Raw genomic sequence first — 26,095 nt, 5'->3', positions numbered from 1 at the left:
GTACTTTCTGTTTTGTTTTACACCATCTTTAAACAGCTGAAACAACAATATTTTGAGTTATGGAAAATATCTTTCACAGCGGTTTAGATGGTATAATGATTATCTACGCTATACTTGCTTATTTTGACCCATAAACTGAAATTAGACAAACTATTAGAGTTTTAGCACCCGGGAAATGGGGGAGTGATTTCTGCATAGTGCAACTTTAACCTATAACAACAAAACGCCTAAATCAAGGGGCATTTATAATTTATCAAATGACTGGAAAACGTACAGACTGTCCCTTTAATTGATGAACAGTTTTAAACCGTTCAGAGATGTTGGGATGTTGAACGCAGCACTAATCGAGGAAGGTACATGTACACAGATATACATGTCAACAGTTCAGTGGGTTTAACGCGTTGGTCGAGCGGCATAAGGACTCAGCAACAACACAGTAGGTTTATTTTGCAGCACATCGTGCATTTGTCAGTCCTTGAAGGAGGTTGTGTATCGTCGATGGGCAGGGCTATGCTCCTCCAGAGGTGGCTCGGTCCCACCCTGCTGTCAGCTGGCCACCGTTCTGCAGGAGGGAGGAAACAGACGCCGTTCACCCCCAAGCTGAAACACGTGTCTCTCTTTAGGAGTCCCAGCAGCAGACACGGCATGGCGGAAGAAGCGAAGAAACTAGCAGGCTATGCTGCGGTGGATAATCATGTTCAGGTAACACAACTGATATTGTGTTGACTAATATAGCTAAAAATGGGGACAGTTCATGTATTTTGTTTAGCAGATAGCTAGGTCAGCTACCGTGCTCAGTTCGGTGTGTTAATGTGGGGGCCATGCTCATGCTAAACACCTAGTTGACTAGTACATCATGTAATGTACTAGTGAAACGTTAGGAAGTAGTTAGACAGTAAACATACCGTGTCCAGGTACCTAGTTGACTGACTAGTACATCATGTAATGTACTAGTGAAACGTTAGGCAGTAAACATACCGTGTCCAGGTACCTAGTTGACTGACTAGTACATCATGTAATGTACTAGTGAAACGTTAGGCAGTAAACATACCGTGTCCAGGTACCTAGTTGACTGACTAGTACATCATGTAATGTACTAGTGAAACGTTAGGCAGTAAACATACCGTGTCCAGGTACCTAGTTGACTGACTAGTACATCATGTAATGTACTAGTGAAACGTTAGGCAGTAAACATACCGTGTCCAGGTACCTAGTTGACTGACTAGTACATCATGTAATGTACTAGTGAAACGTTAGGCAGTAAACATACCGTGTCCAGGTACCTAGTTGACTGACTAGTACATCATGTAATGTACTAGTGAAACGTTAGGCAGTAAACATACCGTGTCCAGGTACCTAGTTGACTGACTAGTACATCATGTAATGTACTAGTGAAACGTTAGGCAGTAAACATACCGTGTCCAGGTACCTAGTTGACTGACTAGTACATCATGTTTATTTATTTTATTTATTTTATTTTACCTTTATTTAACCAGGTAGGCTAGTTGAGAACACCTTTATTTAACCAGATAGGCAAGTTGAGAACAAGTTCTCATTTACAATTGCGACCTGGCCAAGATAAAGCAAAGCAGTTCGACAGATAAAACGACACAGAGTTACACATGGAGTAAAAACAAACATACAGTCAATATTGCAGTATAAACAAGTCTATATACAATGTGAGCAAATGAGGTGAGAAGGGAGGTAAAGGCAAAAAAGGCCATGATGGCAAAGTAAATACAATATAGCAAGTAAAATACTGGAATGGTAGTTTTGCAATGGACGAATGTGCAAAGTAGAAATAAAAAGATAATGGGGTGCAAAGGAGCAAAATAAATAAATAAATTAAAATTAAATACAGTTGGGAAAGAGGTAGTTGTTTGGGCTAAATTATAGGTGGGCTATGTACAGGTGCAGTAATCTGTGAGCTGCTCTGACAGTTGGTGCTTAAAGCTAGTGAGGGAGATAAGTGTTTCCAGTTTCAGAGATTTTTGTAGTTCGTTCCAGTCATTGGCAGCAGAGAACTGGAAGGAGAGGCGGCCAAAGAAAGAATTGGTTTTGGGGGTGACTAGAGAGATATACCTGCTGGAGCGTGTGCTACAGGTGGGAGATGCTATGGTGACCAGCGAGCTGAGATAAGGGGGGACTTTACCTAGCAGGGTCTTGTAGATGACATGGAGCCAGTGGGTTTGGCGACGAGTATGAAGCGAGGGCCAGCCAACGAGAGCGTACAGGTCGCAATGGTGGGTAGTATATGGGGCTTTGGTGATAAAACGGATTGCACTGTGATAGACTGCATCCAATTTGTTGAGTAGGGTATTGGAGGCTATTTTGTAAATGACATCGCCAAAGTCGAGGATTGGTAGGATGGTCAGTTTTACAAGGGTATGTTTGGCAGCATGAGTGAAGGATGCTTTGTTGCGAAATAGGAAGCCAATTCTAGATTTAACTTTGGATTGGAGATGTTTGATATGGGTCTGGAAGGAGAGTTTACAGTCTAACCAGACACCTAAGTATTTGTAGTTGTCCACGTATTCTAAGTCAGAGCCGTCCAGAGTAGTGATGTTGGACAGGCGGGTAGGTGCAGGTAGCGATCGGTTGAAGAGCATGCATTTAGTTTTACTTGTATTTAAGAGCAATTGGAGGCCACGGAAGGAGAGTTGTATGGCATTGAAGCTTGTAATGTAATGTACTAGTGAAACGTTGGGCAGTAAACTTCGACACGGTATCTAGCTAGTTGGCGCAGATGTGTTTTGTGCCAGCCAGTTAGACGGTAGTGGCGGCCAGGTAAGTGAACATGACCACAACAAAGGTGCACAACCATCTAGTGAATGCGCTACTGAGTGGCGCAGTGGTCTAATGTACCGCATCTCGGTGATAGAGGCGTCACAACAGACCCTGGTTCGATCCCGGACTGTATTACAACAGGCCGTGATCAGGAGCCCCATAGGGCAGGGCACAATTGAAATATCAAAATGAACTCTGAACCAACCATATTAATTTTGGGACAGATCTAAAAGCATTAAACATTTATATTCGCTACCTTGCTGTTGCTAGCTCATTTGTCCTGGGATATAAACATTGGGTTGTTATTTTACCTGAAATGCACAAGGTCCTCTACTCAGACAGTTAATCAACAGATAAAAGGGTAAACCTAGTTAGTGTCTAGTAATCTCTCCTCCTTCAGGCTTCTTCTTCTTTGGACTTTATATGGCGGTTGGCAACCAACTTTAAGGTGCATTACCACCACCAACTGGAGTGTGGACCTTAGTTCATGTTGCAATCACCCACGTGCGTTTTTGTTCCTAAAAACCAATGTGGAGAGGCGAGACTTGCAGCGCATCAAGCGTTACAAATAGAACCAAGTTCTATTTTAGCACCTAGCTACACAGATGCTCGTTGACGCAATGAGGGAATAACGCGTACGTGTACAATTATTTTGCGAGGCTCGTGTACATGTTATTCAATCATTGCACCCACACTGCTCAGGAGCATCTGCACCATGCTGACCAGACCTCTGGTGCCCGTGTGTCCGCATGTTGATTTTGTGACACTGGACGTGCTGCATGTCCCGCCTCTCCCATCTCCTCGTTGGTTTTTAGGAACATATACCCACGTGGGCGATTGCAACATGAACTGAGGTCCACATTCCAGTCCAGTTGGACTGTGACCCCTTTGGTCACTTTATTTGTCTTGTGATTAGTTACAATGACATTACGCTCATTACTGTAAACATGAGAATGAGTTTCTTGAGTCAGTAGAGAAACGTATACTTCATTATCTAAATTTACCAATTCGTTATTATTGATAGGAGGCAAGAAAAATCATATTGCAAGAACTGTGAGCTCTTTTAAAGTTGAGGTGGTCAAATACCTTATGTGGTCTTAATCTGGCTAAGAGCAGAGGAAACTTCCCTTTCTCAGAGGTCACCAGCTGGCCTCTCGGGAGGAGAAGATTGGAACTGATTGAGTTAATAAATAAACTGGATTTTATATATATAAGATGAAATAAACTGGATATACACATCCAGTTGAAGTAGGAAGTTTATATACACTTAGGTTGGAGTCATTAACTTGTTTTTCAACCACTTCACACATTTCTTGTTAACAAACTATAGTTTTGGCAGGTCTGTTGTGTCATGCACAAACTAGATGACCTAAGTAATTTTTCCAACAATTGTTTACAGACAGATTATTTCACTTATAATTCACTGTATCACAATTCCAGTGGGTCAGAAGTTTACATACACTAAGTTGACTGTGCCTTTAAACAGCTTGGAAATGTCATGGCTTCAGATAAGCTAATTGACGTCAATTGGAGGTGCACCTGTGGATGTATTTGAAGGCCTACCTTCAAACCCAGTGCCTCTCAGTGCCACATCATGGGAAAATCAAAATAAATCAGACAAGACCTCAGGAAAAAAAGACCTCCAAGTCTGGTTCATCCTTGGGAGCAATTTCCAAATGTCTGAAGGTACCAAGTTCATCTGTTCAAACAATAGTACGCATGTATAAACACCATGGGAACACGCAGCCGTCATACCGCTCAGAAAGGAGACGCGTTCTGTCTCCTAGAGATGAACGTACTTTGGTGCGAAAAGTGCAAATCAATCCCAGAACAACCGCAAAGGACCTTGTGAAGATGCTGGAGGAAACGGGTACAAAACTATCTATATCCACAGTAAAACTAGTCCTATATCGACATAACCTGAAAGGCCGTTCAGCAAGGAAGAAGCCACTACTCCAAAACCGCCATTAAAAAAAGCCAGACTATGGTTTGCACATGGGGACAAAGATTGTACTTTTTGGAGAAATGTCCTCTGGTCTGATGAAACAAAAATAGAACTGTTTGGCCATAATGACCATCGTTATGTTTGGAGAAGAAAGGGGGCGGCTTGCAAGCCAAAGAACACCATTCCAACCGTGAAGCATGGGGGAGGCAGCATCATGGTGTAGGGTGCTTTGCTGCAGGAGGGACTGGTGCACTTCACAAAACAGATGGCATCATGCGGGAGGAAAATTGTGGATATATTGAAGCAACATCTCGAGACAGTCAGTCAGGCAGGAAGTTTAAAGCTTGGTCACAAATGGGTCTTCCAAATGGACAATGACCCCAAGCATACTTCCAAAGTTGTGGCAAAATGGCTTAAGGACATCAACGTCAAGGTATTGGAGTGGCCATCACAAAGCCCTGACCTCAATCTTATAGAACATTTGTGGACAGAACTGAAAAAGTGTGTGTGAGCAAGGAGGCCTACAAACCTGACTCAGTTACACCAGTTCTGTCAGGAGGAATGGGTCAGAATTCACCCAACTTATTGTGGAAGGCTACCCAAAACGTTTGACCCAAGTTAAACAATTTAAAGGCAATGATACAAAATACTAATTGAGTGTATGTAAACTTCTGGCCCACTGGGAATGTGATGAATGAAATAAAAGCTGAAATAAATCATTCTCTCTACTATTATTCTGACATTTCACATTCTTAAAATAGTGGCGATTCTAACTGACCTAAAACAGGGAATTTTTACTAGGATTAACTGTCAGGAATTGTGAAACTGAGTTTATACACCTTAGCCAAATATATTTAAACTTCTGACTTCAACTATACACTACCGTTCAAAGGTTTGCTTAAGTATATTTCTGTTTTTGAAAGAAAAGCACTTTTGTCCATTTAAAATAACATCAAATTGATCAGAAATACAGTGTAGACATTAATGTTGTAAATGACTATTGTTGCTGGAAACTACTTTTACATTTTTTTAAATAATTAATGGAAATTTATGGAAGTCTTCATAGGCATTGAGTCTCATTACTATGGAATATCTACATAGGTCCATTATCAGCAACCATCACTCCTGTGTTCCAATGGCACGTTGTGTTAGCTAATCCAAGTTTATCATTTTAAAAGGCTAATTGATCGTAGGAAAACCCTTTTGCAATTATGTTAGTACAGCTGAAAACTGTTCTGATTTACAGAAGCAATAAAACTGGCCTTCTTTAGACTAGTTGAGTATCTGGAGCATCAGCATTTGTGGGTTCGATTACAGGCTCAAAATGGCCAGAAACAAAGGACTTTCTTCTGAAACTTGTCAGTCTATTCTTGTTCTGTGAAATGAAGGCTATTCCATGCGAGAAACTGAAGATCTCGTACAACGCTGTGTACTACTCCCTTCACAGACCTAGAAAACTGGCTCCAGCCAGAATTGAAAGAGTGGGAGGCCCTGGTGCACAACTGAGCAAGAGGACAAGTACATTAATGTCTAGTTTGAGAACCGACGCCTCACAAATCCTCAACTGGCAGCTTCATTAAATAGTACCCACAAAACACCTGTCTCAACGTCAACAGTGAAGAGGCGACTCTGGGATGCTGGCCTTCTAGGCAGAGTTCCTCTGTCCAATGTCTGTGTACTTTTGCCCATCTTAATCTTTTCTTTTTATTGGCCAGTCTTAGATTAGGCTTTTTGTTTGCAACTCTGCCTAGAAGGCCAGCATCCCTGAATCGCCTCTTCACTGTTGACGTTGAGACAGGTGTTTTGTGGGTACTATTTAATGTAGCTGCCAGTTGAGGACTTGATGTGCCTGTTTCTCAAACTAGACACTCTATCAGTGATATAGAATCTAAACTGTGTGATGCATCATAGTTGAAGACTCAATCATCTCTATCAAACATCTAAAGAACAATAAATCCCCAGGTAATGATGGAGTTACGTCAGAAGTTATTTTCTAGAGTATTATAACGATGTTCTCCCTCCTACAATGAGTCCGGGGTTAATAACACAAAATAAGTGCTGCCCATCCATAACTGGCGACCATTTTGTCGTGTTAATAATGCCCATCCATAACTGGCGACCATTTTGTCGTCTTAATAATGACTAGGATATTAGTCATACTACTTTCAAAAATATTTAAAGAAGTCCTGGATGCAATCATTGATGTAACACTGTCTGGCTTCATGAGGAACAGACATATTTCTAACCATATCAGACTAGTATTAGACATACTTAACTAGTCAGACCTGACAACAGGATAGCTTCATATGATTATGGGGCGATTTTTGTAAAGCATTTGACACAGACCTGTCGGTTCCTCTGACACTCCCTTGAGAAATTTGGGATTTGTTTTCTGTGAGGCTATTAAGACGCTACGAAAGGTAACAGCACTATCAAACTTAAACATGGCACCTCACCTAGATTTGTGATAGGACAACCTTGCCTAATTCCACTCTCTATCTCCCTATCTATTTTTATTAATCACCCAACTTCTTACAAATTCTTTAAAGAATAGTCCTGTACAAGTTATTTCCATGGCTGGTATAAAAATAATAAGCCAGCTGGCTGATTTCGACACTTCCTGAAAGACACTAGTAAGATTTTTACCTCAACGGTTTCACGCCCTCTTGAACTCTCTCTTCAAAGTTCTTTTCAACATTCCCTTACGGTACTTGTCGACTGTCGGTCTCGTGCCGGTATTTAGCCTTAGATGGAGTTTACCACCTGCTTTGGGCTGCATTCCCAAGCATCTCATATCGATCAGTGTGATAGACAAGATGCTTTGGAAAAGGATTCTAAGGTTGTGTGACACCTTCATATGGTATTCCGGTGAAATAACTGATATATTTATGCATAACCATCACTAAGGATCAGAAGTCTAGATGCTGTTTACATTTTAAACACATTTAAACAGAAGCTAAATCGATGGCCACAGAGGGGCTCATCTTTAAAAGGAAGAGTCCTAATAACCAAGGCTGAGGGCATCTTGTCTGGACTAACATAGGGCAGCATATCTTTATATCTTGCCTGTAAAATAAGCGAAGAGCAACCAGATGATTTTCAACTTTCTGTGGAGAAACCGTACCAATTACATTAGGAAACTGTGAACACTTATGAGTATGGCGGGCAGAATTTTCTGGCCTTGTAAATAATAAGTTTAACATCAATTGGATAAAACAATTCCTAAGAAGACCCACTTCTATGGGGAACTTTATTCCTCATGTCTTCCACTTTTGGTGGCCTTAACTTTACGTTGGTATATATTGGCAAAGTTCCAGTGAAACCTGTCGATGAAAAGCAGAACATTTTCTTGTCATGGTCCTTAATTTATAAACACACAATTTTTCTCCACACAGATATTATATATGGAATAATTGGGACATATTGTATAAAAATACCTGTTTTTAGAATATTGGTTCTGAAATAATATCCTATTGGTGCCAACTGGTAAATACAGAGTGTCTTTTTACTTAGTTCTAAGGAATTCTGATCACTTATGTCATGTTGGTCCATTCAACAACAGAGCTATAGGAACTTTGTTTCAACAGGATGTTGTGTCTATATCTCATGTCATGTTGGTCCATTCAACAACAATAGAGCTATAGGAACCTTGTTTCAACAGGATGTTGTGTCTATATCTCATGTCATGTTGGTCCATTCAACAACAACAGAGCTATAGGAACCTTGTTTCAACAGGATGTTGTGTCTATATCTCATGTCATGTTGGTCCATTCAACAACAATAGAGCTATAGGAACCTTGTTTCAACAGGATGTTGTGTCTATCTCATGTCATGTTGGTCCATTCAACAACAATAGAGCTATAGGAACCTTGTTTCAACAGGATGTTGATTCTATATCTCATGTCATGTTGGTCCATTCAACAATAGAGCTATAGGAACCTTGTTTCAACAGGATGTTGATTCTATATCTCATGTCATGTTGGTCCATTCAACAACAATAGAGCTATAGGAACCTTGTTTCAACAGGATGTTGTGTCTATCTCATGTCATGTTGGTCCATTCAACAACAATAGAGCTATAGGAACCTTGTTTCAACAGGATGTTGATTCTATATCTCATGTCATGTTGGTCCATTCAACAACAATAGAGCTATAGGAACCTTGTTTCAACAGGATGTTGATTCTATATCTCATGTCATGTTGGTCCATTCAACAACAATAGAGCTATAGGAACCTTGTTTCAACAGGATGTTGATTCTATATCTCATGTCATGTTGGTCCATTCAACAACAATAGAGCTATAGGAACCTTGTTTCAACAGGATGTTGTGTCTATATCTCATGTCATGTTGGTCCATTCAACAACAATAGAGCTATAGGAACCTTGTTTCAACAGGATGTTGTGTCTATATCTCATGTCATGTTGGTCCATTCAACAACAACAGAGCTATAGGAACCTTGTTTCAACAGGATGTTGTGTCTATCTCATGTCATGTTGGTCCATTCAACAACAACAGAGCTATAGGAACCTTGTTTCAACAGGATGTTGTATCTATATCTCATGTCATGTTGGTCCATTCAACAACAATAGAGCTATAGGAACCTTGTTTCAACAGGATGTTGTGTCTATATCTCATGTCATGTTGGTCCATTCAACAACAATAGAGCTATAGGAACCTTGTTTCAACAGGATGTTGTGTCTATATCTCATGTCATGTTGGTCCATTCAACAACAACAGAGCTATAGGAACCTTGTTTCAACAGGATGTTGTGTCTATATCTCATGTCATGTTGGTCCATTCAACAACAACAGAGCTATAGGAACCTTGTTTCAACAGGATGTTGATTCTATGTCATGCCCTATTGGAACGGTTTTATTGATAGTATCTGTTGGGGACAAGTTTGGGTGTTGCTCCACCTATTTATTAACAAAATTAAGTTTTTCTTTTTATATTATTCAGAAATATTATCCTGCCAATCACCTAATATGAAGAAGTTTAAATAAAATATTTTGTAATGTGTTGCATATTTTTCTGCATTGTATTAATGTAAGGAATCTGTGGTAAGACATCAGTAGATTTATAATGGAACAGATTTATGAAGATCTTACACTATTATGGAGAGATGTACTACTGGGATTCTAGGAATAGTTATTTCATAGTGCCATGGTCATGGGAAATAGTGGTATTATCATATTGCCAGAAGATACTGACCGTACCGTTATGCTCGTTTACACTGAGCTGCACCGGGTTTGGCGCAAGATATGGGTTGGTAAACGTACCTCAATGCAGGGATGGGATATGCCACTGTACACAGAGTTTGACAAAGGATATGGGTTGGTAAATGTACCTCAATGCAGGGATGGGATATGCCACTGTACACCGAGTTTGACCTCCTATCCACACTGCTCCATCGAAGACGGAAATAATGGTAGTTGTCCTGTGAAACTGCCCTTTTCATCCTCATGCTAGCTAACAGTAGCCACAGCAGCAATTTTGGAATGGCATGTTGCCTTGAACAACAAAGGAGCTGATTGGCTGACACTGCCATTCCAAAATGGCTGAGGTGGCTACTGCTAGCTAGCATGAGGACAAAAAGGGCAGTTTTCTATGGTATTATCGCAGTCCGCAAGCAGCGTTAGAGGTGCATGCCGCCACCTACTGGCTGAGGAGAAAACTGATCAGCTTTAACGCTAAACAATACTAGACTAGGGAAATGTGAACAAATGTCACTTGACTTGTCAGCTAATACATATTTCTTCCTTTGTCAACGTGTCAACTTTTAAAATGTAACACTGCAGCGGCTTCTGTAAATATGGTATTACCTCATATCTCACATACCCAAGTTTTCCATGATTCAGGAGAACCACTTCATCAAACCACACTAAACCGATAGGCATACTTCCTTTCTATCATTCGTGCCAAGCGATGTGCGTCCACTGCTCCTGCCATCCCAAAACCACAGAGCCTCTATGTCCGAGCCGCCACAGATGACGCCTTTTTAACCGGTGTCCTACTCAAAGTCATAGCCTTCGTTGATATCTTGTAGAGCCTTTTGGACTGTTAATAAACTGTCACTAAATCAGAATATGGCTCTTTGTCACTCGAACCATTTGTCTTTCACCATCTTTGAGACTGCGAACAGATCACCCAATAAACATCGTAGCTGGTGAATCCCACTCTAAGCATAAACTGCTGTTCATTTCCACCTTTAGCCTTTTTCATTCTACTGTTCTTCACCGTCATCCATTCATTTTCACCAACTTTACTCCCGCCAATAGAATCGTTCAATGCTTCCAAACTCTCCTTGTCCCCCGACGGCCATTTAAGCTGGAGCCTCTCCTCCCTCTGCTACATCTTTCAGGGCAGTTTTTTGTGAGACACCGCGGGTTTTACAATCTTCTCGCTGTATCGGTAAGGATAAAGGTAACATTTGGAGTACAGTTCCATATCCCATCCCTGCATCGAGGTACGTTTACCAACCCATATCTCTCTCCGGTTCCACGGTGTCTTAATGTAACCATGATTGCGTTCTGACCCCAGTGCAGCTCAGTGTAAACAAGCGTAACGGTGGGTCGGTATCTTCTGGCTATATGATCATGTGAACTGGCTGTTACATGTCTTTCCTTCCATCACAGAACAACCAGGTGGTTGGAGTGGGCAGTGGATCCACCATTGTGTATGCTGTAGACAGACTAGGTGAGGAGACCATAATACTAGCCTACCGGTTGAACAAGAGAATGTAGTACTTTATTCATCCACAAAGGGCTGATTGTGATCACCTCTCTGACCTGTTCTAGCGGAGAGAGTTCGTCAGGAGAAACTCAACATAGTGTGTGTCCCCACCTCCTTCCAGGTGAGTGTGAGGTGCGATGGCTGTGTATCATGTATTCTACGGGGATCTCAGAGAGCCGACTCTAATCTGGCAGATGGCCCTCAACATTTGATCTTGTCCTCCAGGCTCGTCAGTTGATTCTGCAGCATGGTCTAACCCTGTCTGATCTGGATAGACACCCAGAGGTACTGTTGGTTAGCAACTTTAAACGATGTGTTACATGTCCTCAAGTTTGACACATTCTTTAGGAAACGTGTGGAGTTAGTGTGTTAAATCAGAAGTTTGTCCTGTAGACTGTGTTATTGTCAGCAGTATTGTGTTCTACCTCTCTGACCTCTAACCCCCTTCCAGCTGGACGTGGCCATCGATGGGGCAGACGAGGTGGATGCTGCTCTCACACTCATCAAAGGAGGAGGGTAAGACGCTGTATATTCACCGGATCACTGTTCTAGGCTGTCCTGTTGCCCTCCCTGGCTAACAGGTCCTGGTTGGCTCTCCCTGGCTAACAGGTCCTGGTTGGCTCTCCATGCCAGGCTCCATACATCACCATCTCACCTGTTATCTTTGTCACCCCTCTCCCTCACTCCCCTCCTCTCCCCACTCACTCTCCTAGAGGCTGTCTGACTCAGGAGAAGATTGTAGCCGGCTGTGCCAAACACTTCATCGTCATCGCTGACTTCAGGTGGGTGTGTTCTCCTGCATAGTGCCTAGACTTGGTGAGGTCTTTGATTGGCTAAAGTATGATAGAGGTTTAAAATATGAAGAAACCCCGGAGGACTCCACTGCAGGGCAGGCCTGGGAACCCTCCAGGCCTGGGAACCCTCCAGGTCCTTCATCCCCGTTTGGTTGTTACAGCCTGATTTTTCTAATGAATTAATGTTTTCTCACCGATCTACACACAATACCCCTTAATGACAAGGGGATTTTAGCAAATGTATTGAATGAAATGCAGAAGTATTCACACCCTTGAGGCAATGCTTTGTTGAGGCATCTTTAAGTGTTGTCAAACTGGTTATTGATCATGGCTAGACAACCATTTTCAGGTCTTGCCATAGATTTAAGTAGATTCACTGTCTTATTGGTCAGCAACTCCAGAGTAGATTTGGCCTTGTGTTTTAGGTTATTGCCCTGTTGAGCATACCCATAACATGATGCAGTCACCACTGTGTTGTATTGGATTTTCCCCAAACAACCCTTTGTATTCAGGACAAAAAGTTAATTTCTTTGCCACATTTTTTGCAGTATGACTTTAGTGCCTTGTTGCAAACAGGATGCATGTTTTGGGAGATTATTCTGTAAGGGCTTCCTTCTTTTCACTCTGTCATTTAGGTTCGTATTATGGAGTAACTACACTGTTGCTCCATCCTCAGTTGTCTCCTATCACAGCCATTAAACTCTAACTGTTTTAAAGTCACCATTGGCCTCATGCTGAAATCCCTGAGCGGCTTCCTTCCTCTCCGACAATTGCGTTAGGAAGGACGCCTGTATCTTTGTAGTGACTGGGTGTATTGATACACCATCCAATGTGTAATTAATAACTTCATGCTCAAAGGGATATTCATCTTTATTCATTATTCAACAATTCCAACATTTGAACATCTTGGCCATGTTCTGTTATAATCTCCCCCCGGCACAGCCAGAAGAGGACTGGCCACCCCACATAGCCTGGTTCCTCTCTAGGTTTATAATCTCCCCCCGGCACAGCCAGAAGAGGACTGGCCACCCCACAGCCTGGTTCCTCTCTAGGTTTATAATCTCCCCCTGGCACAGCCAGAAGAGGACTGGCCACCCCACATAGCCTGGTTCCTCTCTAGGTTTATAATCTCCCCCCGGCACAGCCAGAAGAGGACTGGCCACCCCTCAGAGCTTGGTTCCTCTCTAGGTTTATAATCTCCCCCCGGCACAGCCAGAAGAGGACTGGCCACCCCTCAGAGCCTGGTTCCTCTCTAGGTTTATAATCTCCCCCCGGCACAGCCAGAAGAGGACTGGCCACCCCACAGAGCCTGGTTCCTCTCTAGGTTTATAATCTCCACCCGGCACAGCCAGAAGAGGACTGGCCATCCCTCATAGCCTGGTTCCTCTCTAGGTTTATAATCTCCACCCGGCACAGCCAGAAGAGGACTGGCCATCCCACATAGCCTGGTTCCTCTCTAGGTTTCTTCCTAGGTTTTGGCCTGTCTAGGGAATTTTTCCTAGCCACCGTGCTTCTACACCTGCATTGCTTGCTGTTTGGGGTTTTAGGCTGGGTTTCTGTACAGCACTTTGAGATATCAGTTGATGTACGAAGGGCTATATAAATGCATTTGATTTGATTCCATGAACTTTTTTTTTTTTTTAAATCAACATTGATTTACATTGATTTACATTGACATGTTAGATGCTTCCCCAGATATATGCCTCATCACCGTTCTGTTTTATGACAGGCTTCACACACACAGCCTACACATGATCTTTCAGACCTAGACAGCTGGTTGTTGAGCGGGTCAGACCTAGACAGCTGGTTGTTGAGCGGGTCAGACCTAGACAGCTGGTTGTTGAGCGGATCAGCTCACCGAAGACCAACAGCACCAGGAAAGATGTTCCAAGTTATATCTATAGTGACGTCAAAGTATTCACACCCCTTTGACTTATTACACTTTTTGTTATTTCAGCCTCAATTCAAAATATATATTTTCTCACCCATCTACACACAATAGTGACCGTGAAAATGTTTTGCAAACTTCTTAAATGAAATATCTAATTTACATAAGTATTCACACCCCTCAGTCAATACTTTGTAGGAGCATCTTTGGCAGTGATTAAAGCTGTGAGTTGTCCTGGACAGACTTCATTAGTGTGTTTGTGTCAGACTGACTAGCTGCCACGCGGGCGGGGCGACTAGCTGCCACGCGGGCGGGGCGACTAGCTGGATGGGGCGACTAGCTGCCACGCGGGCGGGGGGAGCTTTTCTATAGATTATTACAATAAGTAAAATGTAGGTCCTTAAATTACAATGAAGTGCTTGAAAAAGCCCTTGAATTTGACAATGTCTGTATGAACCCTGTGTAACCCTGTGTAGGCCTCTTGCTCAGCCAACGAAGTACAGAGAATCACCTGCTGTTCAAATTATGCCTCATCCACATTTGTCAGATCTTGACCTCTGTGTTCCACTGGAAAATGTGCCTGAATGTTGAGCCCTGAATAACTGGGTGTCGTCGTCCCCCCCCCCCCCCCCCCCACAGGAAGGACTCCTCGGTCCTGGGTCAGCAGTGGAAGAAGGGTGTTCCAATTGAGGTGATCCCTATGGCCTACGTCCCCGTCTCCAGGACTATAGCCAAGCGCTTCGGAGGGGAGGCAGTACTCCGCATGGCCATCAGTAAAGCTGTGAGTCACCATATATACAACTCTTCCTGTTGTAAAGCTGTGAGTCACCATATATACAACTCTTTACAATTTACACACAATACCCCATAATGACGAAGCGAAAACATGTTTTTAGAATTGTTAGCAAATGTATGAAAAATCAGAAACAGATTCCTTATTTACAGTGTCTTGCGAAAGTATTCGGCCCCCTTGAACTTTGCGACCTTTTGCCACATTTCAGGCTTCAAACATAAAGATATAAAACTGTATTTTTTTGTGAAGAATCAACAACAAGTGGGACACAATCATGAAGTGGAACGACATTTATTGGATATTTCAAACTTTTTTAACAAATCAAAAACTGAAAAATTGGGCGTGCAAAATTATTCAGACCTCCGGTGCATCTTGTTTCCATTGAAACACCTTGATGTTTCTACAACTTGATTGGAATCCACCTGTGGTCAATTAAATTGATTGGATATGATTTGGAAAGACACACACCTGTCTATATAAGGTCCCAAGGCTGACAGGGCATGTCAGAGCAAAAACCAAGCCTTGAGGTTGAAAGAACTGTCCGTAGAGCTCCGAGACAGGATTGTGTCGGCACAGATCTGGGCAAGGGTAGCAAAAAATGTCTGCAGCATTGAAGGTCTCCAAGAACACAGCAATCGGGGGAGAAGGGCCTTGGTCAGGGAGGTGACCAAGAACCTGATGGTCACTCTGATAGAGCTCAAAGGTTCTTCTGTGGAGATGGTTGTCCTTCTGGAAGCTTCTCCCATCTCTGCAATTCGCCACCAATCAGGCATTTTGTGGTAGAGTGGCCAGACGGAAGCAACTCTTCAGTAAAAGGCACTTAAAGGACCCTCAGACCATGAGAAACAAGATTCTCTGGTCTGATGAAAGCAAGATTGAACTCTTTGGACTGAATGCCAAGGGTCACGTCTGGAGGAAACCTGGCACCATCCCTACGGTAAAGCATGGTGGTGGTAGCATCATGCTGTGGGGATGTTTTTAATCGGCAGGGACTGGAAGACTAGTCAGGATCGAGGGAAAGGGGAATGGAGCAAAGTACAGCGAGATCCTTGATGAAAACCTGCTCCAGAGTGCTCAGGGCCTCAGACTGGGGTAAAGGTTCACCTTCCAACAGGACAATGACCCTAAGCACACAGCCAAGACACAGCAGGAGTGGCTTTGGGACAAGGCTCAATGTCCTTGAGTGGCCCAGCCAAAACTGCTACTTGGAACATGATAGAACATCTCTGGAGAGACCTGAAAATAGCTGTGCAGCAACACTCCCCATCCAACCTGACAGAGCTTGAGAGGATCTGCAGAGAATAATGGTAGAAACTCACCAAATACAGGTGTGCCGAGCTTGTAGCATCATACCCAAGAAGACTGGAGGCTGTAATCGCTGCCAAAGGTGCTTTACCATAGTACTGAGTCAAGGGTCTGAATCTTTTTATTTTTTATTTCACCTTTATTTAACCAGGTAGGCTAGTTGAGAACAAGTTTTCATTTGCAACTGCGACCTGGCCAAGATAAAGCATAGCAGTGTGAACAGACAACACAGAGTTACACATGGAGTAAACAATTAACAAGTCAATAACACAGTAGAAAAAAAAGAGTCTATATACATTGTGTGCAAAAGGCATGAGGAGGTAGGCGAATAATTACAGTTTTGCAGATTAACACTGGAGTGATAAATGATCAAATCAAATCAAATGTATTTATATAGCCCTTCGTACATCAGCTGATATCTCAAAGTGCTGTACAGAAACCCAGCCTGCTGTCTAGGTGTGACCCGCTCAACAACCAGCTGTCTGGGTATCAGACCTAAACAACCAGCTGTCTAGGTCTGAAAGATCATGTGTAGGCTGTGTGTGTGAAGCCTGTCATAAAACAGAACAGTGAAGCATCTAACATGTCTAGTGTTGATTTTTATTTTTTTATTTTTTTATAATGGAATCAAATCAAATGTATTTATATAGCCCTTCGTACATCAGCTGATATCTCAAAGTGCTGTACAGAAACCCAGCCTAAAACCCCAAACAGCAAGCAATACAGGTGTAGAAGCACGGTGGCTAGGAAAAACTCCCTAGAAAGGCCAATACCTAGGAAGAAACCTAGAGGAACCAGGCTATGTGGGGTGGCCAGTCCTCTTCTGGCTGTGCCGGGTGGAGATTATAACAGAACATGGCCAAGATGTTCAAATGTTCATAAATGACCAGCATGGTCGAATAATAATAAGGCAGAACAGTTGAAACTGGAGCAGCAGCACAGTCAGGTGGAAGTTGAAACTGGAGCAGCAGCATGGCCAGGTGGACTGGGGACAGCAAGGAGTCATCATGTCAGGTAGTCCTGGGGCATGGTCCTAGGGCTCAGGTCAGTTGAAACTGGAACAGCAGCATGGCCAGGTGGACTGGGGTCAGCAAGGAGTCATCATGTCAGGTAGTCCTGGGGCATGGTCCTAGGGCTCAGGTCCTCCGAGAGAGAGAAAGAAAGAGAGGAGAGAATTAGAGAACGCACACTTAGATTCACACAGGACACCGAATAGGACAGGAGAAGTACTCCAGATATAACAAACTGACCCCAGCCCCCCGACACATAAACTACTGCAGCATAAATACTGGAGGCTGAGACAGGAGGGGTCATGACAGATGGTCATGTACAGGTAGAGATATTGGTGTGCAAAAGAGCAGAAAAGTAAATAAATAAAAACAGTATGGGGATGAGGTAGGTAAAAATGGGTGGGCTATTTACCGATAGACTATGTACAGCTGCAGCGATCGGTTAGCTGCTCAGATAGCAGATGTTTGAAGTTGGTGAGGGAGATAAGTCTCCAACTTCAGCGATTTTTGCAATTCGTTCCAGTCACAGGCAGCAGAGAACTGGAACGAAAGGCGGCCAAATGAGGTGTTGGCTTTAGGGATGATCAGTGAGATACACCTGCGTGAGCGCGTGCTACGGGTGGGTGTTGCCATCGTGACCAGTGAACTGAGATAAGGCGGAGCTTTACCTAGCATGGACTTGTAGATGACCTGGAGCCAGTGGGTCTGGTGACGAATATGTAGCGAGGGCCAGCCGACTAGAGCATACAGGTCGCAGTGGTTGGTGGTATAAGGTGCTTTAGTGAAAAAACGGATGGCACTGTGATAAACTGCATCCAGTTTGCTGAGTAGAGTGTTGGAAGCTATTTTGTAGATGACATCGCCGAAGTCGAGGATCGGTAGGATAGTCAGTTTTACTAGGGTAAGCTTGGCGGCGTGAGTGAAGGAGGCTTTGTTGCGGAATAGAAAGCCGACTCTTGATTTGATTTTCGATTGGAGATGTTTGATATGAGTCTGGAAGGAGAGTTTACAGTCTAGCCAGACACCTAGGTATTTATAGATGTCCACATATTCAAGGTCGGAACCATCCAGGGTGGCGATGCTAGTCGGGCGTGCTGGTGCAGGCAGCGAACGGTTGAAAAGCATGCATTTGGTTTTATTAGCGTTTAAGAGCAGTTGGAGGCCATGGAAGGAGTGTTGTATGGCATTGAAGCTCGTTTGGAGGTTAGATAGCACAGTGTCCAAGGACGGGCCGGAAGTATACGGAATGGTGTCGTCTGCGTAGAGGTGGATCAGGGAATTGCCCGCAGCAAGAGCAACATCATTGATATATACAGAGAAAAGAGTCTGCCCGAGAATTGAACCCTGTGGCACCCCCATAGAGACTGCCAGAGGACCAGACAGCATGCCCTCCGATTTGACACACTGAACTCTGTCTGCAAAGTAGTTGATGAACCAGGCAAGGCAGTCATCAGAAAAACCGAGGCTACTGAGTCTGCCGATAAGAATATGGTGATTGACAGAGTCGAAAGCCTTGGCCAGGTCGATGAAGACGGCTGCACAGTACTGTCTTTTATCGATGGCGGTTATATCGTTTAGTACCTTGAGCGTGGCTGAGGTGCACCCGTGACCGGCTCGGAAACCAGATTGCACAGTGGAGAAGGTACGGTGGGATTCGAGATGGTCAGTGACCTGTTTGTTGACTTGGCTTTTGAAGACCTTAGATAGGCAGGGCAGGATGGATATAGGTCTGTAACAGTTTGGGTCCAGGGTGTCTCCCCCTTTGAAGAGGGGGATGACTGCGGCAGCTTTCCAACCCTTGGGGATCTCAGACGATATGAAAGAGAGGTTGAACAGGCTGGTAATAGGGGTTGCGACAATGGCGGCGGATAGTTTCAGAAATAGAGGGTCCAGATTGTCAAGCCCAGCTGATTTGTACGGGTCCAGGTTTTGCAGCTCTTTCAGAACATCTGCTATCTGGATTTGGGTAAAGGAGAACCTGGAGAGGCTTGGGAGAGTAGCTGCGAGTGGGGGTCTGTTGTCCGAGGTTGGAGTAGCCAGGCGGAAGGCATGGCCAGCCTTTGAGAAATGCTTGTTGAAGTTTTCGATAATCATGGATTTATCGGTGGTGACCGTGTTACCTAGCCTCAGTGCAGTGGGCAACTGGGAGGAGGTGCTCTTGTTCTCCATGGACTTCATAGTGTCCCAGAACTTTTTGGAGTTGGAGCTACAGGATGCACATTTCTGCCTGAAGAAGCTGGCCTTAGCTTTCCTGACTGACTTGCGTGTATTGGTTCCTGACTTCCCTGAACAGTTGCATATCGCGGGGACTATTCGATGCTATTGCAGTCCGCCACAGGATGTTTTTGTGCGGGTCGAGGGCAGGCAGGTCTGGAGTGAACCAAGGGCTATATCTGTTCTTAGTTCTGCATTTTTTGAACAGAGCATGCTTATCTAAAATGGTGAGGAAGTTACTTTTAAAGAATGACCAGGCATACTCAACTGACGGGATGAGGTCAATGTCTTTCCAGGATACCCGGGCCAGGTCGATTAGAAAGGCCTGCTCACAGAAGTGTTTTAGGGAGCGTTTGACAGTGATGAGGGGTGGTCGTTTGACTGCGGGTCCGTAGTGGATACAGGCAATGAGGCAGTGATCGCGGAGATCCTGGTTGAAGACAGCGGAGGTGTATTTGGAGGGCCAGTTGGTCAGGATGACGTCTATGAGAGTGCCCTTGTTTACAGATTTAGGGTTGTACCTGGTGGGTTCCTTGATGATTTGTGTGCGATTGAGGGCATCTAGCTGAGATTGTAGGACTGCCGGGGTGTTAAGCATATCCTTATGTTAATGTTAAATTTCAGCTTTTTATTTGGAATAAATTTACAAAAATCTAACCTGTTTTTGCTTTGTCATTATGGGATATTGTGTGTAGATTGAGGGGGAAAAAACAATTGAATCATTTTTAGAATAACGCTGTAATATAACAATGTGGCAAAAGTCAAGGGGTCTGAATACTTTCCGAATGCACTGTGGTTCATTCAGGTAATTTGTGTATTATAGTGAATATAAAATTGTAAATTAACAGTTGAATAAATCACAAGAAGAGAAGCGTATTAATGGAGTGGAAAGTCATTAACAGGCTTTCAGTGTAGAGCACATAAAGCATGACATTTATGACAGGAAGAGTTTTCATTGGACCTCTTCTGAGAGGAAAGCATTCTCATTGGTCATTTATATGTGAGTGAGATCCAGTATTTTGATTGTTCAGGGTCCGGTGGTAACGGACAACAGTAACTTCATTCTGGACTGGAAGTTTGAACACACTCACAACTGGAAGGAGGTCAATATCGCTATCAAGATGATTCCAGGTACACACACACACACACACACACACACACACACACACACACTGAAATTGCTGCTGCTGTTCCTGCTCCGACAGTGACTTGTTCTGGGACATGAATGTTAGTCTGTTTCTCTCCTTCCTATCTCGCCTCTCTCCCTACCTCACCTTGCCTCTCTACCTCCTACCTCATGTCTCTCCCTCCCCCTGACCTCACCATGCCTCTCTCCCTCACCATGCCTCTCTCCCTCCTAGGTGTGGTAGAGACAGGTCTGTTTGTGGGGATGGCAGAGCGGGTGTACTTTGGGATGGAGGATGGTAATGTTGGGGTCAGAGACCCTCCAGTCAACTGACCTGAGCCCTGCTCCACCTGGTACCAACCAGCAACTCCCCCCTCCACCTGGAACCAACCAGCAACTCCCCCCTCCACCTGGAACCAACCAGCAACCCCCCCCCTCCACCTGGAACCAACCAGCAGCCCCCTCCTCCACCTGGAACCAACCAGCAGCCCCCTCCTCCATCTGGAACCAACCAGCAGCCCCCTCCTCCATCTGGAACCAACCAGCAGCCCCCTCCTCCATCTGGAACCAACCAGCACCCCCCTCCTCCACCTGGAACCAACCAGCACCCCCCTCCTCCACCTGGAACCAACCAGCCTCAACCACAGTGCCCTATTTTATTATGGATGCATCCCAAAAGGCCAGCTATTCTCTATATAATGCACTACCTTAGACCAGAGCCCTATTAGAGCCCTATGGGTCCTGGTCAGAGCCCTATTAGAGCCCTATGGGTCCTGGTCAAAGAGCCCTATTAGAGCCCTCGGGGTCCTGGTCAAAGAGCCCTATTAGAGCCTTCTGGGTCCTGGTTAAAGTGCCCTATTAGAGCCCTATGGGTCCTGGTCAAAGAGCCCTATTAGAGCCCTCGGGGTCCTGGTCAAAGAGCCCTATTAGAGCCTTCTGGGTCCTGGTTAAAGTGCCCTATTAGAGCCCTATGGGTCCTGGTCAAAGAGCCCTATTAGAGCCCTATGGGTCCTGGTCACAGTGCCCTATTAGAGCCCTCTGGGTCCTGGTTAAAGAGCGCTATTAGAGCCCTCTGGGTCCTGACAAAAGTACCCTATTAGAGCCCTATGGGTCCTGGTCACAGTGCCCTATTAAAGCCCTATGGGTCCTGGTCACAGTGCGCTATTAGAGCCCTCTGGGTCCTGGTTAAAGTGCCCTATGGTTCCTGGTCACCGTGCCCTATTAGAGCCCTATGGGTCCTGGTCAAAGAGCCCTATTAGAGCCCTATGGGTCCTGGTTAAAGTGCCCTATTAGAGCCCTATGGGTCCTGGTCAAAGAGCCCTAATAGAGCCCTATTAGAGCCCTATGGGTCCTGGTCAAAGAGCCCTATTAGAGCCCTATGGGTCCTGGTCAAAGAGCCCTATTAGAGCCCTATGTGTCCTGGTCAAAGAGCCCTACTAGAGCCCTATGGGTCCTGGTCAAAGAGCCCTATGGGTCCTGGTCAAAGTGCCCTATTAGAGCCCTATGGGTCCTGGTCAAAGAGCCATATTAGAGCCCTATGGGTCCTGGTCAAAGAGCCCTATGGGTCCTGGTCAAAGTGCCCTATTAGAGCCCTATGGGTCCTGGTCACAGTGCCCTATTAGAGCCCTGTCGGTCTAGTTATAAACTTGTAGCCCGTATTGACACACTGTGGCTGTAGCTAAACCTGCATGGACTCCCTGAGTGGTTTTTATTCTCTTCAGATAAACGGAGAACCCTGGTGCTGTTGGGGCACACTGAAACCAATGGGCCCTCGTCAAATGTAGTGCACTAAAATAGGCAATAGGGTGGCATTTTGACCACTAGCCTGAACATCTGTCTCTATACTGAGAACTGTCTCATCCGTTTGCCCTTTCAACTGTCTTACAACATGTTGTTGATCATTTGCCTGGTCCCAGGTCTGCCTCTGGTTGCCTGGTCCCAGGTCTGCCTCTGGTTGCCTGGTCCCAGGTCTGCCTCTGGTTGCCTGGTCCCAGGTCTGCCTCTGGTTGCCTGGTCCCAGGTCTGCCTCTGGTTGCCTGGTCCCAGGTCTGCCTCTGGTTGCCTGGTCCCAGGTCTGCCTCTGGTTGCCTGGTCCCAGGTCTGCCTCTGGTTGCCTGGTCCCAGGTCTGCCTCTGGTTGCCTGGTCCCAGGTCTGCCTCTGGTTGCCTGGTCCCAGGTTTGCCTCTGGTTGCCTGGTCCCAGGTCTGCCTCTGGTTGCCTGGTCCCAGGTCTGCCAAGCTAACAATGCGTGTTGAAGTCGGCAGGATGGCCCACACACTGTTTCTCAGGACATGTCTCTGTCTAGTTGTTGCACATCGTTTCCTTTCGTTGCTCAAGCCAGCCTTGTGCCATTCTCTTACCTAATACCAAAGTTGCAGTGCCTGGATTTACAAAACATTTCTTAAGGTTTTCAAAATCCAGGCCCTGGTGTACTCAATGTTCCCTGAGTCCAAACAGCAGTACAGGGGAAGTTGTGTTCAAAGGGGGTGGTCACCTTAACACTTGAACACGGTTATAATGCACCAAATGTAACTATTAAATGGTCGTGCATGTCCCGATCTGTAGCCTACTGGCTGTCCGTGTCTGGCTCCAATAACATCACTTCTTCTATTGTAGATCCTTTATGGGTCAATTAGCAGGATGTTGCAGTTTAGCACCAGCTACACCTCTCTCTACCTACCATAGCTATACCTACCATAGCTATACCTCTCTATACCTACCATAGCTATACCTCTCTATACCTACCATAGCTACACCTCTCTATACCTACCATAGCTACACCTCTCTCTACCTACCATAGCTACACCTCTCTCTACCTACCATAGCTACACCTCTCTCTACCTACCATAGCTATACCTCTCTACCTACCATAGCTATACCTACCATAGCTATACCTCTCTCTACCTACCATAGCTACACCTCTCTCTACCTACCATAGCTACACCTCTCTCTACCTACCATAGCTACACCTCTCTCTACCTACCATAGCTATACCTCTCTACCTACCATAGCTATACCTACCATAGCTACACCTCTCTCTACCTACCATAGCTATACCTCTCTCTACCTACCATAGCTATACCTCTCTCTACCTACCATAGCTATACCTCTCTCTACCTACCATAGCTATACCTCTCGCTATACCTACCATGGCTACACCTCTCTCTACCTACCATGGCTACACCTTTCAATGACTATATGACTGTGATTAGTTGGCTGTCTTCAAGCTGTAAGGTACTGGGTTGTATTAAAGATTAAACCAACATTAGTTTCCTTTATCTAGAATATCATGGAGATTATTTCACATTTTGTTTACCACAGGTTTTTGGGGAAAAATATTTTGACCATTCTCAGGAATCAAGGATAACGTTTTATTCTAAACTGAACAGTATAATAAGAGTTTGGTAGCAGCAACAACCTCTTCCCTCAACATCACCAAGATAAAGGAGATGATTGTGGACTACAGAAAAAGGAAGACCAAGCACGCCCCCATTCTCATCGACGGGGCTGCAGTGGAGCAGGTTGAGAGCTTCAAATTCCTTGGTGTCCACATCAACAACAAACTAGAATGGGCATGACAAAGCCTTTTCCCCCTCAGAAACGAAAAAGATTTGGCATAGGTCCTGAGATCCTCAAAAGGTTCTACAGCTGCAACATCGAGAGCATCCTGGTTGCATCACTGCCTGGTACGGCAACTGCTCGGCCTCCGACCACAAAGCACTACAGATGGTAGTGCGTACGGCCCAGTACATCACTGGGGAAAAGCTGCCTGCCATCCAGGATCTCTACAGCAGGTGGTGTCAGAGGAAGGCCCTGAAAATTGTCAGAGACTCCAGTCACCCCAGTCAGACTGTTCTCTCTGCTACCGCACGGCAAGCAAAATGAGAGCAGGTGGTCAGTCCTGTTAGGGTTAGAATCAGAGCAGGTGGTCAGTACTGTTAGGGTTAGAATCAGAGCAGGTGGTCAGTACTGTTAGGGTTAGAATCAGTGCAGGTGGTCAGTCCTGTTAGGGTTAGAATCAGTGCAGGTGGTCAGTCCTGTTAGGGTTAGAATCAGAGCAGGTGGTCAGTCCTGTTAGGGTTAGAATCAGAGCAGGTGGTCAGTCCTGTTAGGGTTAGAATCAGAGCAGGTGGTCAGTCCTGTTAGGGTTAGAATCAGTGCAGGTGGTCAGTCCTGTTAGGGTTAGAATCAGTGCAGGTGGTCAGTCCTGTTAGGGTTAGAATCAGTGCAGGTGGTCAGTCCTGTCAGGGTTAGAATCAGTGCAGGTGGTCAGTCCTGTTAGGGTTAGAATCAGTGCAGGTGGTCAGTCCTGTTCAAGTGTTCAGCAGTCTGATGGCTTGTAGATACCAACAGGCTCCGAGACCGTTTCTATCAGACCTCATGCTCTGATACAGTCTGTTGTTGTTGGTTATCAGACAGACTATATATTATATATATTTCAGGCAAACCGTGTGTGTGTATGACACATTTTAATTGTGAGGGTAAATTTACTCTTGAGATTATGTAATAATTAAAAAGTTGCATTAAAAAACAGTTCGACAAACTACGTATAATGTAGCATCTAAACCGATGTGAAATATATATTTTCCATAAAGAAAAATAGTTGTTTCAGGTGTTTTGAAACTGATGAAAACAACATTTTAAGAATGGGAAGCATAGAAAAGCTCTGAATAGCTGTACCACTTCTTAGACTTGCATTCAATGAGTGACAGATCTATAACTCACATTTCAGAAGTGTGCTGTTCACGGATTAATCCTGGTATCAACTGTACCGGGCAGATGGCAGAAGGTGTTGATGGTGTTGTGACGAGTGGTTTGCAGAATGTTGTGAACAGGGTGCCCTGTGGTGGTGGGGTTATTGTATAGGCAGGCATAAACTACGGACAATGAACACAATTGCATTTTATCAATGTCAATTTGAATGCACAGAGATGATAAGCATGATGGCCCCATGTCGCAAGTATCTGTTCACAATTCCTGGAAGCTGAAAATAAACCACAGCTTTCAACATTTTATTTATTTCACCTTTATTTAACCAGGTAGGCAAGTTGAGAACAAGTTCTCATTTACAATTGCGACCTGGCCAAGATAAAGCAAAGCAGTTTGACCCAAAAACAACAGTTTACATGGAGTAAAACAAACATACAGTCAATAATACAGTAGAAAAACAAGTCTATATACGATGTGAGATAATGGAGGTAAAGGCAAAAAAAAGTCCATGGTGGCAAAGTAAATACAATATAGCAAGTAAAACAATGGAATGGTAGATTTGCAGTGGAAGAATGTGCAAAGTAGAATACTGTATTCGTGGCATCAGCAAACTTGATGATGGTGTTGAAGGGTTAGCAAGCAGTCATGAGAAAACAGGGAGTACAGGAGGGGACTAAGAACACACCCCTGTGGGGCCCCTGTGTTGAGGGTCAGCTTGGTAGAGGTGATTTTGCCTACCCTCACTACCTGGGGGCGGCCCATCAGGAAGTCCAGGATCCAGTTGCAGAGGG

General features: G+C 44.5%; 1 protein-coding gene across 5 annotated transcripts; it reads left to right on the top strand.

The window, feature by feature from the left end:
* Positions 1 to 327: 327 nt before the first annotated feature.
* rpia (ribose 5-phosphate isomerase A (ribose 5-phosphate epimerase)) lies at positions 328 to 23,872 on the top strand. 5 transcript variants are annotated; one of them, XM_020488435.2, is made up of 10 exons: positions 328 to 436; positions 624 to 702; positions 11,368 to 11,428; positions 11,530 to 11,585; positions 11,690 to 11,749; positions 11,916 to 11,980; positions 12,178 to 12,246; positions 14,786 to 14,927; positions 20,500 to 20,599; positions 20,830 to 23,872. In XM_020488435.2, the coding sequence occupies exons 2-10, from the start codon at positions 646 to 648 to the stop codon at positions 20,925 to 20,927; spliced, it is 708 nt and encodes a 235-aa protein (XP_020344024.1). In that variant the 5' UTR covers positions 328 to 436; positions 624 to 645; the 3' UTR covers positions 20,928 to 23,872. The 5 variants fall into 5 exon arrangements, 2 of the variants coding, with proteins under 2 accessions (XP_020344024.1, XP_031685270.1); XR_004210689.1 differs by having other exon boundaries at positions 331 to 702; positions 20,830 to 22,770; positions 22,823 to 23,872; XM_031829410.1 differs by having other exon boundaries at positions 331 to 702.
* The last annotated feature ends 2,223 nt before the right edge of the window (positions 23,873 to 26,095 follow it).

Source organism: Oncorhynchus kisutch, linkage group LG7, assembly GCF_002021735.2.
Source record: "Oncorhynchus kisutch isolate 150728-3 linkage group LG7, Okis_V2, whole genome shotgun sequence".
Taxonomy (NCBI): domain Eukaryota; kingdom Metazoa; phylum Chordata; class Actinopteri; order Salmoniformes; family Salmonidae; genus Oncorhynchus; species Oncorhynchus kisutch.
Note: the sequence above shows the minus strand (reverse complement) of the source record. Positions and strands in the feature narration are given on the sequence as shown.

Excerpts from the sequence above, each read along its gene's own strand:
- rpia (XM_031829410.1), top strand. The coding sequence starts at position 358 with ATGTACACAGATATACATGTCAACAGTTCAGTGGGTTTAACGCGTTGG. Across the intron at positions 703-11,367 it reads CGGTGGATAATCATGTTCAG|AACAACCAGGTGGTTGGAGT; the intron begins GTAACACAACTG and ends CTTCCATCACAG. Across the intron at positions 11,750-11,915 it reads ATCTGGATAGACACCCAGAG|CTGGACGTGGCCATCGATGG; the intron begins GTACTGTTGGTT and ends ACCCCCTTCCAG.